Source organism: Callionymus lyra, chromosome 14, assembly GCF_982586985.1.
Source record: "Callionymus lyra chromosome 14, fCalLyr1.hap1.1, whole genome shotgun sequence".
NCBI classification, from domain to species: domain Eukaryota; kingdom Metazoa; phylum Chordata; class Actinopteri; order Syngnathiformes; family Callionymidae; genus Callionymus; species Callionymus lyra.
This window is the reverse complement of record NC_141831.1, coordinates 14,107,935-14,125,045: the sequence shown is the minus strand read 5'-3', so window position 1 is coordinate 14,125,045 and position 17,111 is coordinate 14,107,935. Positions and strand designations below refer to the sequence as shown.

At 34.8% G+C, this 17,111-nt stretch overlaps 2 protein-coding genes across 2 annotated transcripts; both read right to left on the bottom strand.

Annotated features, from left to right (window-relative positions):
- Positions 1-3,437: 3,437 nt before the first annotated feature.
- Positions 3,438-7,559, bottom strand: LOC148066066 (transcription factor 7-like). The gene is made up of 6 exons (XM_087807397.1): positions 6,957-7,559; positions 6,828-6,874; positions 5,333-5,477; positions 5,163-5,270; positions 4,124-4,178; positions 3,438-4,030 (listed from the first exon to the last, which is right to left on the bottom strand). Exons 1-6 carry the CDS (start codon positions 7,200-7,202, stop codon positions 3,741-3,743), a joined length of 891 nt encoding a protein of 296 aa, XP_087663523.1. The 5' UTR covers positions 7,203-7,559; the 3' UTR covers positions 3,438-3,740.
- Positions 7,560-8,477: 918 nt separating this feature from the next.
- Positions 8,478-15,325, bottom strand: hrh2b (histamine receptor H2b). Its single transcript, XM_087807657.1, has 3 exons — positions 15,257-15,325; positions 11,217-12,006; positions 8,478-9,339 (listed from the first exon to the last, which is right to left on the bottom strand). The coding sequence occupies exons 2-3, from the start codon at positions 11,826-11,828 to the stop codon at positions 8,884-8,886; spliced, it is 1,068 nt and encodes a 355-aa protein (XP_087663783.1). The 5' UTR covers positions 11,829-12,006; positions 15,257-15,325; the 3' UTR covers positions 8,478-8,883.
- Positions 15,326-17,111: the final 1,786 nt, after the last annotated feature.

Here is a 17,111-nt window from a genome sequence, read left to right as displayed (position 1 = left end):
CATTTGCCATTAAACCTCTGTCCTCCAGTTGGCAGTATCTCGCTGAATCTCGGCAATGACTGGGGACGAGAGGATACAGTTGAATCCAACAGCTTTTAAAGCTGATGTTTGGACATATTTTGGTTTCAAAACAAATGAAAGGATTTTCAACTATGTCAAGAGTCATGTGGTCTGTAAATTCTGTAAATGCCAGAGTCAAGTATTTAACAATACTACAAATGTATCCCAGTATCACAATATAGCACAATATGTCCTATCGTGTATCGTGACATAATATACTTAAAGTGTAAGACTGATTTACTAGACATGTTTCTACAGAAGTATATCAGGATATTTAATAATAGTTTAATTACATTATTTATTTATTTTTTAATTTATTTTGAATTGAAATGTAAGATAAAAATGTTGGCACTATGATACCAATGTTTTTAAATGGAATTTACAAGGCTACAAATTAAAAATAATGAATTTTGAAAAAAATAGACCTTGGAATTTGAATATCACGTTCGTAAAAACTTCAATTAATAAAAACAATAAATTCCCATTTTTGTATTTAACCTTAATCAACCTTTTGGTGAACAAACAATTCAATTAAATTCTTCAAAAAAAACTTTCAACATTTCAAATGTTAGATTCTAGTACTACCCTGATGGCACTTATACACTTTATTTTGAAAGCAAACCAAGAGTTTTATTTTACTTTTTTTCAACACACAAATAATACTATAATTGCTATGTGTTTCTTTCTAGTCATTTGTTGTTTTTTATGTGTAAAGTTTTCCTCAAAGTAATTCAAACAATATTTTTAACCTAGGTGGTTTCATACAATACAGTATTTACAAAGGATTGCACAAAATGAATTAGGCCTTTTAAAGAATATTCATCATGGAGTTTATTTTATATACCCTTAAAAAAAATCGTAGCAAAAACCCACCAGTCAGTGAGAGCGTTTTATTAGGGAAATTATGATACCCAGTGATTTTTTTTTTGTCATCCCTATTGATATAACATTTTGATAAGAGTTGTCCTAAGACTCTTTCTCACACTCCTTTCTCATTGAGACCAAGGCAAGAACAAAGAGACGGAGCACGACTCTCATGACTTGTGATGCTTCACAGATCCCTCTGTATAGATGAGCACTTAGCTTGGGTAAGCAATATAAAAATAGCATCACGGTGGACAACTAGGAGTGTCAACATGTGCATAATGTAAAATTATACTTGTTACCCCAGAGTGACGGGAGTGCGTGATAACGGGAAAAAGAGAAACATCGTGTACACGGATCAGAACAACAATTTAATTAGTATCTCTCTGCCTGGTGGATTATGCAACTTTCAGTCCAAATTATTTTGCTCATTTCTCTACCCACACTCTCTCTGGAGTCTCTCAGCCCACTTTAGAAAATGGTTGAAAACAAAACATGTTGCCAAACACCACTGAGGCAGCACATCAATATCAGTAGACGATAGAAACAAATGTTTAGTATAGGCCAGGACAATCTACGTCAAAGTCTTTATTAGTGATGGGTTGATGCAACTATTCTTCAAATCCCACTAGATGGCGCTGTATTCTGCTTCAATTGAACTTCAATTTCTTACTCAAAATCTATCCACAAATACACTGAAATATTCACGAATATCTCTCACAACTTTCTCTACTACACTGTACTCGGCGGTAGTGACGGGTTGATGAAGCTTCATGAAACACTGTACTTCCCTTCAAATCCCTCTAGATGGCGCTGTATTCTAGCTTTCTGAACTCTAATTTCTTACTCAAAATCTATCCACAAATACACTGAAATATTCACAAATATCATTCGCAACTTTCTCCACTCACTGTACTCGGCGGTAGTGAGGGGTTGATGAAGCTTCATGAAACACTGTACTTCCCTTCAAATCCCTCTAGATGGCGCTGTATTCTAGCTTTCTGAACTCTAATTTCTTACTCAAAATCTATCCACAAATACACTGAAATATTCACAAATATCATTCGCAACTTTCTCCACTCACTGTACTCGGCGGTAGTGACGGGTTGATGAAGCTTCATGAAACACTCTACTTCCCTTCAAATCCCTCTAGATGGCGCTGTATTCTAGCTTTCTGAACTCTAATTTCTTACTCAAAATCTATCCACAAATACACTGAAATATTCACGAATATCATTCGCAACTTTCTCCACTCACTGTACTCGGCGGTAGTGACGGGTTGATGAAGCTTCATGAAACACTCTACTTCCCTTCAAATCCCTCTAGATGGCGCTGTATTCTAGCTTTCTGAACTCTAATTTCTTACTCAAAATCTATCCACAAATACACTGAAATATTCACGAATATCATTCGCAACTTTCTCCACTACACTGTACTCGATGGTAGTGACGGGTTGATGAAGCTTCATGAAGCACTGTACTTCCCTTCAAATCCCTCTAGATGGCGCTGTATTATAGCTTCCTAAACCTCAATTTATCCCTCAAAAACTATTTACAAATGACTGAATTATTCAGGATAACACAACTTTCTCCACCTCACTGTACTCAGTGGTAGTGACGGGTTGATGAAGCTTCATGAAACACTGTACTTCCTTTCAAATCCCACTAGATGGAGCTATATTCTAGCTTCCAGAACTTCAATTTCTTACTGAAAAACCATCCCCCAATGGCTCAATAACTCACGAATATCTCACAAAAATGTCTCCACTTCACTGTACTCAGTGGTATTGACGGGTTGATAAGGCTTCATGAAACGGTGTCCTTACTTTCAGAGCCCACTAGATGGCACTCTTCTGTGTAATCTATTGCATTGAACAGCGATTGATCACTTCCTGAATAAATGTTTGTTCTTTATTGAGATCAACATCATGTTTTTTATAGACATAAAAAGAGTATGCATGTAGAATTATGTCCATACTTTTGTGATTCATTTTCTTAAACTAAACTAAATAAAGTTGGGTCTGAAATAAAACACTTTTGGCAAATTCTTTGTACATTTTAAGGAACCAAAAATGCTCACCACTTTCAATGAAAAATAAAAAATGTGATTAAAAAGTAAAACATCTATAGTTATATTTAATTTATGTTTAATATTACTGTTTGAAATTTATTTCATTCGAAAAAAAAGCCTTAGTTGTCACTTTTGACATGTCAAGTTGCTTGTTTTAGTCAAAAATTTACTCCAAAAAAAGCCTTTAAACTAACAAAAAGAGAAAAATAAAAGGTATATGGGACCATCTTGTTGAGGAGAAACACACCAGAGACTCTGAGTTAAGTTCATTTATTTTTAATGAAGTTTACATTGTTTTGTAACCCATTTTTTCGATTCAAAAATAATAAACATAAAAACACAAAAACAATGAATCTTGTATAATATCAATCCAAAAAATAAAAATAAATGATAAAGTGACAAAAAAAGTTGACACTTTATATTTATTAGTTTTTTTTAAAAATACGATAATAAGAACAAGAATGACATTTGATGAATGTATAAATATAGATGTAAAGATGAGGTAAATGACGGCTAAGTGTAGTTTGTTACGAGTATAGGATATAAGAGGTTATATTTTTTAAATATTATTTTTTAAAGCAGATGTTTGCAGACATAAAAGCGCCATCTACTGGCAATACATAAGACAAGCAGGTCATAGTTTTTAAAAGGAAATTGGGCTTTAAAATGTCATTTTACAAAAAAAGTAGTTGTTAAAAATACTGCTTTTATGACATGTTAACTTAACTTCATTCCACTCTACTTCATCAGAGAATTTCCTCCAAATATTCGGGGAACAATTGGTTCAAATCTGGCAACTCGGCGGGGAGTGATCGTGGGTCAATGTCAATGTCAAGATCGAAGGAAGACAGACAGGACAGATCGAAGGGCTCCGGTGGTTTTGGTTTTGGGGGAGCAGGACTGTCGGGGTTCAGCAGGACAGACTTGTGCGTCGTCGTCGTGTCGGGGTGGACTGGGCGGAAGGCACTGGTGAAGCTGGGCAGCGGCGTCGTACCGGGGAGATCCTCGGGGTAGGACACACTCGTCATGAATCTCTCTGCAGGAACATATCGTCACATTGTTCAGCAACATGGAAAATATTTTTCTTTATTTGTTTTTTTAAATCAACTTGTTTCTCATCATGTCTCACCATAGTCACTGTAGGAATCCTGGCGTTTTCTTTTAACCTTCTTCTTCCCTTTCATCTGTCAAAAAACAACAACAAAGGATTAAAAGGCCTTCTTTCTGTCTTTTCCAAGCTTCCTTTCTTGACTTTCTTCCTCAGCGTCTCAACGCGATGATGTCAAAAGGCCGCCACCCTTGGACTCGTGCTACTATGTACATTTTCTAGTACATTCTAAATAGAATGATATGAAGAAAGAGCTCATAACAGTTGGATTTCAGAACAAGAATCAGAACAGTTTGTTCTTTTCTTTTGGGGGGGGGGGGATAACGGTAAAGAATAAAAAGAAAATGACTTTAATTTATATTGTTTTGCTGTATTTAATTAATCTCATTGTATACCATTTAAATTCAATATATGATTGTTATGCAATGAGATTAATGAAATACAGTAGAACAATATACATTATATTAAAATGGCTTTTGAAAAAAGAAATAATAATTAATCAATTAAATTGGATTATATTCAGGATCTGACAAGTACCAAGTTCTTGAACAATGAATTGTTCAGATCATGAATATTGTTTTTATTATTTAATTAATTGTATTTTATTCAAGATACCACTTTAATGCAATGCAAATTGTTTTATTGAGGTATATTTAAGTGTTTTTTTAATAATAACCTATTTTAAGTCAATGGTTAACCTTTTTTTTGTATTATTTGCAGAATAAAAGTAGTAATAAAAAGGAAAATATGGAATTCCTAAAATCTATAGATGCATCGATCGTAAAATAAGAATACATTTAGTATTTAGAGTTCTTGAACTATGACGTTGGGTATCTGCTGTTGGGATTAATTAATTAATTACTATATTAATATGCCACTTTCATGCAATCGTTTTACTGTATTCTATTAAAGAGCTTGATATTTATTCATTTTAAAACTTTTCCCAATATCCCCTTTTACTTTTCCGATCAATAGTTGTGACCATAAAAAAAAAAAGGATCGTAAGATTTGACATAAAAGCAGGTGTTACTGTGGTGTTTATACATCAATATGTACGTACGACTAACTCTCTCTTGCCCCAGTCTGGATATTTCTCCTCATGCATCCGTCGCTCCATCAGGGCTCGTTGGTAATACTCCTCCTTCTGGATGTTGGTCAGAGACCACCACTGCAAGTGACAGGCATGTTTTTAAAAAACGATATCACTATCATTATTTTCCTTTAACTCACCATCTGTCCCAGAACTTTACACACGACCGAACTGTTGTTGATCTTCAGGTCGGCCGCCACCTTGGACCGGTTCTCCCTCATGAACAGCATGAAGGAGTTCGGTGGCTTTTTGACGGCGTTCAAGGCGGGCGTCTTCTTCTGGCTCCTGGTTTGACATGGAGAGAGTTCTTGCATGCAACAATTCGGTAAATAGCCAGATTGTTTTTTTTTTAAGGAACGTCACTGATATCTTAAGATATTTGGATTCATTCATGATTTCCCTTTGTTTTGAACAACTGTTCTAATGAAACATTATTCATGAAGCACTGTACTTCCTTTCAAATCCCACTGTATTCTAGCTTCCTAAACCTCAATTTCTCCCTCAAAAACTATTTACAAATGACTGAATTATTCAGGATAACACAACTTTCTCCACCTCACTGTACTCTGTGGTAGTGACGGGTTGATGAAGCTTCATGAAACACTGTACTTCACTTCACATTCCTCTAGATGGCACTGTATTCTAGCTAATTCAATTCACATTATTTTTAAACTGATAAACAACATAACGCTGTTTTAATGAAACCCATCATTAATACGAAGAAGTAAAAATACTTTAAAAAATATAAAACCCTTTTCCATTATTCTTAAGTTTGTAGCAAATTGCTACATATTTATATACATATATCCATGGAAAATGCACAATATATAAACACTCGTAGCAATAAATTACATTTATATGATCTTTATTACACAATATAACATGATATATTATTAAAAATGAAGACAGGAATAAAATGCAATAAAATAATATACATTATATTAAAGTGCCATGTAAAAAGAATAGTATAGTTCTTGAAATATGATGCCCATATCAGATCAATTTAATTTAATTATATAATTAAATATGCCACTTTAATGTCATGTTAATTGTTCAATTGTTATTTTGTATTTATATTAATATTAGATTTTATATATTTTATATTTAAGAGCTTATATCTATTTTTTATATTAATTCATTTTTAATGGTTTTCTTAATAATAACCACTTTTTAATTATCTATATAGCATGGTTAGAAAGATAAGATAGACTTTATTAATCCCTCTGGAGCTATCCTTATATAGTATGATATATTCCCAAATACTAAGCAAATATCCAAATAAATATATCCTATATATACACATATAAAGTACATTATTATTATTATCCCTGTACATATATATCATGTCATAAATTAATTGCTATAAAGCAATTAACAATATTCTTTCACTAGGTTCATCCTCACTTATCATGATTCCTCTTCTATATACTTATAAAGAAATATTATCTTAAACCTTTTTAAAAAAAACATATTTGTACTTTGTACAACAGTCCGGAGACACAAGTAAAAAACAAAGGAACGTTTTCTCACTGGTTACTTGAGTGTGTTGACAATTTGAGACGCAAATAAACGAATATAAATTGGGTAAATGCACACGTTATTATTATAATAAACCAACATTTTAAATTCACTTACGGTTTCTCAGGGGTGTCCAGAACCGTCTTGTTTGGACTCACCAGCACCTGTAACACATTGACACCAATCAGTTCTTTTTAAAGGGAAATAGTTGAATTTATTTTTTTTAAATTCTTGTGTGGTTCATACCTGGTCCTTCTTCAGCGTCGGGACGCAGATGATCCGGTTCCTCGGGATGTAGTAATACGATGGTATTCCCGTGGGGCTCGAACCCTGGTCGACCGGGTTGGGTCCAGGGTTGTCCGAGTGGCCTCCCGGAGGATTGTAGTTGCAGACAATCAGGCTGTTGCAGCTGCCAGTGGTTAGAGTCGGGCAACCTGGGTCAGCAGATGACAAGAGGCCGTGAGGCCTCTGTTGGAGTCCCGGGTGCTCCATGTCTGACAGACTGACCACTGAGACCAGAAAAAGGCATTTTATCCATGGCCTTGATCCCTTTAATGTCTATATTAACCCCTTTTTTTAATTGTCTTTACTCTGCCTTTGTTCTTTATGACATGTGTAGTGACGTTTTTTTTTTTTTACCGTTTGAACCGTTTGAACCGTATCACGTGACTTAGTCGAAAACAATTTAAACATCCGATTTACCAAAAACAATATTGTTGATTGAAAACTGTTTTACGTTATTTGTCCACATGATGTCGCCCTAGAGCTAAATTAAACGCCACGGTACTTCTCGGCCCAAACTATTTTTTTTCTTCTTAATCCTACTTGTCTGCTTTTTGTTGTTTTTATTTAATTTAGAATAACTTAATGGTTTTAATTATTATTTATTATTTTTGCATTGTTTAGGGGTTTAAAATTTAAATTTAAATGTAATCCTGCTTAATAAAACATACACATAAATTAATTATTTTAGATTCGATAGATTATTATTTGTTATCCTTAATGTAACCCTGATTCTAAATTAAAAATGTCGTGGTTAAAACGACGTACTAACAAATAAGCTTTAAATCATAGAAGGCTTGAAGTTCAATGCGCAGTACCAGCTTTGACCAGCAGGTGGTAGCGGTCGCGTTGAAGTTTGCGTTGTTTGGAATTAAAATTCCAACGCTTAAACGTCTTAAACGATTACCTGGTGTTGAGTCGGGACTGGATCCTAACAAACAAATAATCCACTTGGGTTAATCCCAGACAGCATTTAAAGGAAGACATTTCTCAGCAGTGTTGAACATTTCAAGGTTTTCTTCTCAAGAAAAATGCAACATTTTTGACAGAAGAACTGTCACAAGGATCGCTACACATTTATATATATATCTATATATATATAGATATCTATATATATATATGAAATAAAATGAGAGAAATAAAAGACAGTACAATAATACACATTACATTAAAAAAGCTACATATTCAATAAAATAAATTAAAAATATCCACATCGGAGGGCAGATATATTTTTGGATATTTATACATTTTCAATTGTTTTCTTAATAATAACAATGAACTTTTTTTTGGATATAATCGCACAAAGAGCTTAATGGTGTTTAATGGAAAATATATTTTGACAATCTTTACAAACTGATCATTATAACATTTAGTTTCTCTTATTATCGTTGGACGTCAAAGGCCACTCTAAATTTAAATTGTGTATATAACAAAAATAAAAATAAAATGTAATAAATTAATTATAGTTTGATGGATGAACACACAAACAGAACATTTATTTATTTGCAACACAAATGTCGGCACTTTTGTTTACTTTTATAAACCCACAGAAAAAATAGATAATAAATAAAACTTATTCAAAAAAAAATTAAAAATATTTATTTTAAATTTTAAGTGAAAAAAAAAAAAGGTTCGACTGACATTTGACGTATGAGAAAAACAGAAAAGTTAGCTCGGTGATTTATTTCAAATCAACTTTCGTCACACATTGAGAGAATCTCTCGAATGATTAACCACCAGAGTCTCGGAAACGCATTTCAGGAAACACACTGAGTCATCCATTGGTCTTGATGGACGTCAGACTCGATGGAAATACGTCAAATCTTCAGATTTAAACATGAAATACCAACACTTAAAAAATCATTTATTCAAGACGCAAGTTTGACCTTTTTTATCTCGGCTCTTCGGAAAATCCATTCATGTCATGCGGATGATTAAGCGTTATCATTTCACTTTCCTTCCTGGCTTTGCTCCTCTGTTCCTCGGACTCTTTGGAAAGTCTTCGTCCGAAGTTTTGAGCGTCTCGCAGTTTTCGGCAGGAGAGGCGCTTGCAGAAAAGCAGGTCCACGTAAGCGCGACGGAAGTCTCTGTTGAGCAGGGGGTACAGGACGGGGTTCAGCGCCGAGTTGAAGTACCCGAGCCACAGCACCACGGAGTGAAGGACGTTGGGGGGCGGGGTCATCCTGGCGTTGAAGCCCACGCAGGTGAAGAAGGTGAAGTAAGGGAACCAGCAGATGATGAAGACGCCGAGGACGGCGGCCAAAGTCACCGTGGCTTTGTGCTCCTGGAAGATGGCGGCGGTCGAAGCTCGTGCAAACGATGGCCTGTTGGCGCGGATGCGCTGCACCTGAAGAAAAAGATTATATGACGTAAAACATACATGTCTGTTCTGCTAGTTAACAAAAACTTTAGTAAATATAAAAGCAGGAACAACAAAGTGACAAAAAACTATTAAGGTCAATTAAACAAACAATTAAATTCACAATTTTCTTACATTGTTTATGAAAAATATTGCTACAGTAATCTATCAGATATTTTGTTAACAATAATGTAGCGATAATAGCACTGTATCGATATTAAAAGAAACATATAACACTCCCGAGTTTCTGATTTTTCAAGTATTATACATAGTTTGTTTGTATATTAACACCTGAAAAATATTGCTACAGTAATATATCAGATATTTCTTTAAGACAATAATGTAGCGATAATAGCACTGTATCGATATTAAAAGAAACATAAAAAACTCCATTAATTCTGATTTTTTCAAATCATATTTTCATTAATTTAATAGTTATTTTTGAGTAATATTTCAATAAAAGGTCAGTCAAATAAAATAATTAGATTTTTCCATTTCTACTTATCAGGTGTTCAGTGTTAATTTTTGTGTTGCAATTAAAGTTCTGGTCGCTAGATGACAGCAGTCATTACGTCCCCCGTCGCTAATTCCCGGGGATGACTGAGGACGAGAGGATGCAGTCGACTCCAGCAGCTTTTAAAGCTGATGTTTGGATATATTTGGTTTTCAACATCAGTTACGACTTCGTCAAGAGTCATGTTGTCTGTGAATTATCAAAGTCAAGTACTAGACAATACTACAAATTTATACTTTGTCCCTATAGTATCGCAATATATCGTATCATATTGCCAGATTGTTGCTAACACACAGCACTAAATTATCTACATTTTTGTCCCCCTTCAACATCCGTTTTACTCTTATAGTAAATATCTGCTGATATTAGTAATTTATTTTCCTTATCTTGTATTAAACATTTGTATCTTTACAGGTCACAATATAAACATAAAAATGAGCAGCAACCATCTGCAAGGCCTGGTAGAATTGTAGGCCCTCAGAAGAAGGATTGAGCATTATTACAATTCAAATGGTCAAATTTAAACCCTTGTGTTACCCAAAGGCATACAAACCAATATGTTTATGGTATCCCTTGTGTTGTCTCTGAGTCAAAGTGAAGGACCTCCCAGGCTTCCAGGAATACATATGCAGTGGTGGAGGTCGAAAAAACTTCGCTTAAGACCTAGAATCTACCTCAATTTACTCGCTTCTCTACTTCCCCCTGTCATTTTATTTTGGCATTATTTCCCTTTTAACCCTTGAATGATCTCAGGGTCAAAGTGACCCGGTTGCCTGAAAAAAAATGTGTTTGTGGTATCCCTTGTGTTGCCTCTGGGTCAAGGTTAAGAATATTACCGTGAGTGAGTGTTTAATATTTATATAACATGGGCAAGGCTTGGCATTCAGATTGGTCTTTCTTTTTTTTGGCATCAATCGTTCAATAAAATAAATACATTATAGAAAATAAATTAAATTTGATTATAAACTTAAAGAGAAAAGTAAATATTATATTATTTGAAAATACATGTTTTATTACAAAATTTACAAAACATATATGTATATTTATGTGTATATATTTTTTATTATATTAATTAACTTTATTATACATTATTATCATATATAATATTCAATATTATTTCGTGAAATAAGTATTGTCTTATCTTTCCCTTAGAATTCTCAGTATTCATATCGACTACAAAGGATTTGATCTTTGGTTCTAAAGCAGAACCTCTGGCCCAAAGACAAGAAGCTCAACAGAGATTATCATAAAGGAGCTACAAGGTTACCGATGATTTAATCTACGTTTGTGCCTTTAAAATACTATTCCATATACCCAACGGTCACTTTTGTTGTAGGATTAATGAAAGTACCTGTTTTCGTGCGACCCTAAAGATACAGAGATACATCCCGGTCATCATCGTGAGAGGCAGGTAGAAGGTTGTGATGGTGTAAAAAAGAACATAATGGTTATTCCATTCAAAGATGCAGTATCGTCCCTTTTCGTCCTCTTCGCCCATCTTCCAGTCGGCGTGTTGAACTCTGTAGTCGGCCGTGTTCCAGCCCATGTGGATGGGGATGAAGGACTGGCTGAGAGAGACCGTCCAGATGGCGATAATGGCCAGCGCCACCCTCGGGGGCGTGACTCGCCTGGAGTAGGTGAGAGGCGAAGATATCACCAGATATCGATCCACGCTGATGGCCATGAGGGTCAGGATGGAGACCGAGCAAAGCAAGACGTCCATGGACATGTATATGTTACAGAAGGCGCCGCCGTACGCCCACTTCCCGTCGCTGATCTCCACGGTGGCGGAGAAGGGCAACACCATGAGCCCCAGCATCAGGTCCGTCACCGCCAACGACACCACGAAGCAGTTGGCGATGCGCCACAGTCTCCGGCTCAAACCCACCGCCAGACACACCAGCACGTTCCCGATGACGGTCAGGATGATGAAAATCACCAGCACCATAGCCTTGGAGATCATGATACCCTTCTCCAGAGCCAGAGAAATGGGTTCGCTCTTGAAACGGAGACTGTTTTGAACATCAACACAGCGACACAGCAACTCCAGTGACTGTGGTTTAGCTGGTCCTCGGGTCAGGAAAGAAACTCATCCATCTCCATGTTTTCACACGTGTCGCCATCTCTGTCCAGAATCATCCCTGAAAAAAGTCAAAGGAATTTAGTTACCGTAAGGCAGCGACGGATTAAGAAAGCCAGAATGGAAATAACAAGAGGCCTGGTTAACTATGTTTTTGGCAATTCAGAATATGTGTTAAACTAAGTTAGAAGATCGTAGATCGCACACGGCTCAGGACCAGAGGAGAGAAATCTTTTCAGGCTACTTGCTCCTAAGCTTTGGAACAATCTTCCTCTCTCTTTGCGCTTGATGATCTACTGACTCCTTTAAGAAACATCTTAAGACGTTTCTATTTGTTCAGGCTTTTCCTTGATTTTCTGGAACTCCTGTGTTGTTCTCAGTATTGATATCTCGATCTTTAAAGTATATACTTTTTTGAGTATTGTTTTGATTGTTAAAGCGCTTTGTGACCCTGGTCTGGAAAAGCGCTATATAAATAAATATTACTTACTTACTTACTTACTATATATCGTAAATATTTTGCGACACTCCAAGAAGAAGTGATTCAAAATATGGTCTCATTTGGTTTTGTATTGGAAAGAATCGGGCGATAAGATCAGGCGTATCAGGATACAGGTGAACGGATATATATATTACAATACATTTTGATACTGTAGGAACAAGGATATATTTGTAGTATTGTCCAAGTACTTGACTCTGATGTTGCCGACTCTATAAGAACGGTTTCCTATAGACTAATTTAATTTGTCAGCTTTGAAAGCGGCTGGAGTCGACTGTATCCTCTCATTCTCAGTTGGAATTTTTATGGTTCCTCAGCTGAGGAGGATGTAACGAGAGCCTCCATCTAGCAGCCAGGGCGTTTAATTGCAACACAAAAATGAACAAACATTGTTTTTTTTTTCATGTTAATTATAAATAAAAATCGAATTATTTTATTTTACAAACACTTTTGAAATATAATCTATGAAGTAACTGTAAGATGAAATTTAAACATTATTCATAAGCATATATATGAATAAATAAATAAAAATGTTTAATATATATATATATATATATATATATGTTTTTTTTAAAACAACCTAATAGAATGCTGTTGAATACAGTACATTTAATAAAATATTTCCTGAGACTCCTGTGATCTATAGGTTTTTACTACAAAAGACTCTGGAACAGGAACTGGCAGCAAAAGTATATCACACGTTTTTCTGTCATCTCTTTTAAACTATTGTAACAGTTTATTTCCGTGTCAAAAAAAGAAGCAGCTGTCTCGCCTGCAGTTAATTCCAAACTCTGCAGGGAGAATACTAACCTGCTCTAGTAGAAGAACTCACATTTCTCCGATCCAATCCTTACACAGCAAGAAGTTCATAGTTTGATTTTGTTTAAAACATCTTTCTTGTCACAACTAAACCCTCATCCAAGACATTAGAAAAGAAAAAAAATGGACTGGAAAGATGACGAATACCTGACTTTATTTGATTTATATATTATAGAATTTTCCTGCGTTAATATGATACAACGTGAACACCTGCTGCTTATATCCAGGTGCGCTATAGCGTCCGGAAATGACGGTAATTCAATCAAGGCTCTAGTTGGAACACATTCTTCATTTTAATTGAGAACGATTTGACGTGAGGAGCCGTCGAAATAACATGAGCAGGATGTATCTTAGAAGAAATGATCAAGTGCATCTCAGGTCAAAGTATAGTTACACACAGAACCGCGATGGGAACATTTTCCAGAGATTTAGAATTCCTGCTCAAGTGACGTGTATTTCTGCCGAACCTAAAATATCCCGAGATCTCCATCAAACATCCCTGACGGGGATTATGTAAACATGGTTGACCTTTCCATTCAAGACGATCCATCAACTTCTCTAACCAACCAAATACACATAGAAACCACAAAAGGTTAAACAAAGCATATATTAATAATGAGGTTGAAGAGTTTTATGAGAGGGATCAAACACAATGTTGTTATCTTACTACTACTAATAATGTGGTGTTGAATCATTTCCTTTAATAAATGAGCGGCTTTAGAGTTTAAATTAAAAGAGCAATACATCATTTTTGAAAGCAAACACGATAAGATAAATAAATAAAAATATATACGAGAAAGATCAGCTTCCACATCTCAAACAGATAATTCAAGTGATATTTTATTAAAAGTACCTTCACTAAAATCTATTTTTATTCTTATGGATTTGCTTCTACTGCATTTTTTTTCTTCTAGTGTAATAAAGTGAGTGTCCACATTAAAAGAGATAAAGATAATTGGAGCTATAGCATGTTGAGGAAATTGGGCATTAAAACATATTTAGATAGTGAGAAAGATCAGAATTGTTTTAAAAAGAATAAACATTTTAAACCAATGCTTGAGTTACCTGTCAATAAATCTGTAATAAATCTTTAATTATCATAAGAACATCCTCATTTAATCCCTTCTCCTACACAATGTTCACTATCTTAAAAAAAATTCCATTTAAATGACTTAATGTCGGCTCATCATCAGGTGAAGTGTCCGAGTGAAGCGGTCGACCGGTCTGAGGTGGTTTCCATGGCAACTTTGTTTGCTCAACACCGACACAGTTTCAATAAAAAATGTCAACCTGGTCACACATTGGCGAGCTTTGGAGCTATAAGAAGTGGAAACCAGAAGGATGTCACAAAGTTACGTCCATTATAAGAAACGTGAGGCGTTAAATAATCAATATTTTGTGCATAGAAATAGTTATTTTTGTGATATTTACTGTATTAATTGATACTATTTTAAGGTTTTTTCTTTTGAAGAAATGTTGTACCTCTGAATGGTTCGAAGATGCTTCAGGGCTTGATAAAAGGAACAAGTCGCGGGTGGAAAAGTAAATGAGAAATATTAGATTACCTGGACGATAATTGGATTTAGGGTGACCATCTCTATGATCCAATCAGCTCCTGACGCAAGTCGCCTCAACGCTAACATCATAAACCGCATGTAGGTAAAAAACAACAAATCCCAAAAACAAATGAATAAAAACAAGCAGCATTTTTTATTTTTTTTGGAAACCAGAATGTTTACCTAGTTTGAGTAACTATAATTACCTTTTAATGCGATAATATTTAGCGGAAGTGTAGTTAATTTGGCAAAGTATAATGACACCAAATAATAAAAACATTTAATTTAAACAATTATTACTTACCTACTTACCTAAAGGGTAAAGGTTAGGGTTTCTCATTTATTTAATTTAATTTAATTTAATTTTTTAAAGCCAAATTCCTTTTACGAAATGATTTATATTTCACGCTATACATGACTTTAAAAGGTCCTCTTACCCGATACAGCATGTCCCTAATAGGCAGCTATTCCCAAACATATTCCAGCTCATACAAGTTCATTTTGTCGTCTAGTAAGTTTGGTATGTCGTTCTCTCCTTCTTTTCTTCTTCCGTCTGTTCGCAGCCTGGTCGTCTCACGAGGAGAATGCAAGTCGCTCCTCCCACAGCATTCATTTATGCTCCACTACCAATCATTGCTGGTGATGTTACTCAGTAGCTTTGAAATAACTTTGCTCCACTTCAACTACTGTTTTTTTTGTGGAAATCTCTGAAAAATACTTTTAGAATTTTTTTAGTTCTCTTATTATTTAGCAATATTTTCTTTCCTTTTTTATTTGACATGAAGACACTGAAAGATAATGTCGATGTGTATCAAACACAGCATTTTCAAATGTTCATATAATGAATGTTTGTTTGACCCGAAGCTGCAGCGTTAATGTTTGTGCTGGTGTGGGAGTGAACCTCCCCTTTAATAGCCTCTCTAGGCATTTAGCTTATGACCAATCGTCACCATAGTTACGCACATATGCTCTACTTTACACTAAAATCCCAGCCATATCATCCATGAATGTTACCCGAGTTATTCTTTCACCATTATTCTATTTTATTTATATTTTTAATCCAATTTTCCTCCTATATTCTGCGTGAACAAAATGCTAGTTCCCTTAGGATTCACTAAGAATTGAAAAATATATGTGTATATTGTCAATATATACTTGAATTTCCAAAAGACATTTTAAAAGTAGATATTTTTGACGTTACTTTCATGAGTTGAGTCAGTGGTTGAAGAAAAATAAAAGTATAGATAGATTCCGGCACACAGCAATTCAGACGATAAATTCATAAAACAAGAGTAAGAACAAAGTGCAATAAAAATAAAATTGCAAGATGACACTTTTTGAAAGATAAAGAAGATAGATTTTTAAAAAAGTTAAGTATATACAAAGTATGCAAAGATTAAAATAGAATTCATCAACATTTAACTCCACTCTTTACCCAAACTCAGAATTATTTTTTAATTATTTTGAAGGAGAGAGTTTAATGTATGTAAGTAAGTAAGTAAGTAATTTTTATTTGTATAGCACTTTTCTAGACCAGGGTCACAAAGCACTTAAACAATCAAAACAATATTCAATAAAGTATTTACTTGTGTTTGTTAAAGGGGTAGAACTCAGAGATTCCGCAGATAAATTGAACCTGAAAATCACAGTGAGACTCATACTAGCCGTTAAAAGACATTTAGGTAAATATATATTTTGTTTGTGCGACTGTTGAACCATTGTGATATATCAGGGTCAAGGTGACCCGAAGGCCCGAAAACAAATTGGGTCAAAAAAACTGGGTCAAGATGAATGACCTCGATCACTGCATATGAATTTAAGGAAGCCAGGGAGGTCGGTCACCTTGTCCCAGAGACAACACAAGGGATACCACAAACACATTTGTTTTGACCCTGAGATTACACAACATTTTAGTCTGACACCCCTGATCTTAAGCGTGGAGAGGAAGCTGGTGCATTATTGGATATATTTATCTATAATTATAATTAATCTGAGCAAACTTTTTAACGCATCTACCGTATAGATTTTTAATTATTTTTCTAAATGTGATTTTTGTTGAAAATCATCAAGGCCCGGGGGCCAGATTTGGCCCGTCAAGTCATTTTATGCGTCCCTTCGGATGGTTTTCTTCAAATTAAAGTAGATAAATGTTGATATGTTGACCTATGAAGATGCCAGTGATTAATATAAGATAAGTAACTGACATTATTGATGTCAACAATCATAGAGAGACTTACAGTACAAGTATTTGTCTGAAGTAATTATCTCGGTAAATGTTTGATGAAGGAGGTT

What these genes read in the sequence shown, in the direction of transcription:
- hrh2b (XM_087807657.1), bottom strand. Translation starts at nt 11,828, where the DNA reads ATGATCTCCAAGGCTATGGTGCTGGTGATTTTCATCATCCTGACCGTC. An exon ending in TTAGGGTCGCACGAAAACAG is followed by an intron (nt 9,340 to 11,216) that starts GTACTTTCATTA and finishes CTTTTTCTTCAG; the next exon opens with GTGCAGCGCATCCGCGCCAA.
- LOC148066066 (XM_087807397.1), bottom strand. Translation starts at nt 7,202, where the DNA reads ATGGAGCACCCGGGACTCCAACAGAGGCCTCACGGCCTCTTGTCATCT. An exon ending in CTGGACACCCCTGAGAAACC is followed by an intron (nt 5,478 to 6,827) that starts GTAAGTGAATTT and finishes ATGTCAAACCAG; the next exon opens with GAGCCAGAAGAAGACGCCCG. An exon ending in GTAAAGTTCTGGGACAGATG is followed by an intron (nt 5,271 to 5,332) that starts GTGAGTTAAAGG and finishes TGTCACTTGCAG; the next exon opens with TGGTGGTCTCTGACCAACAT.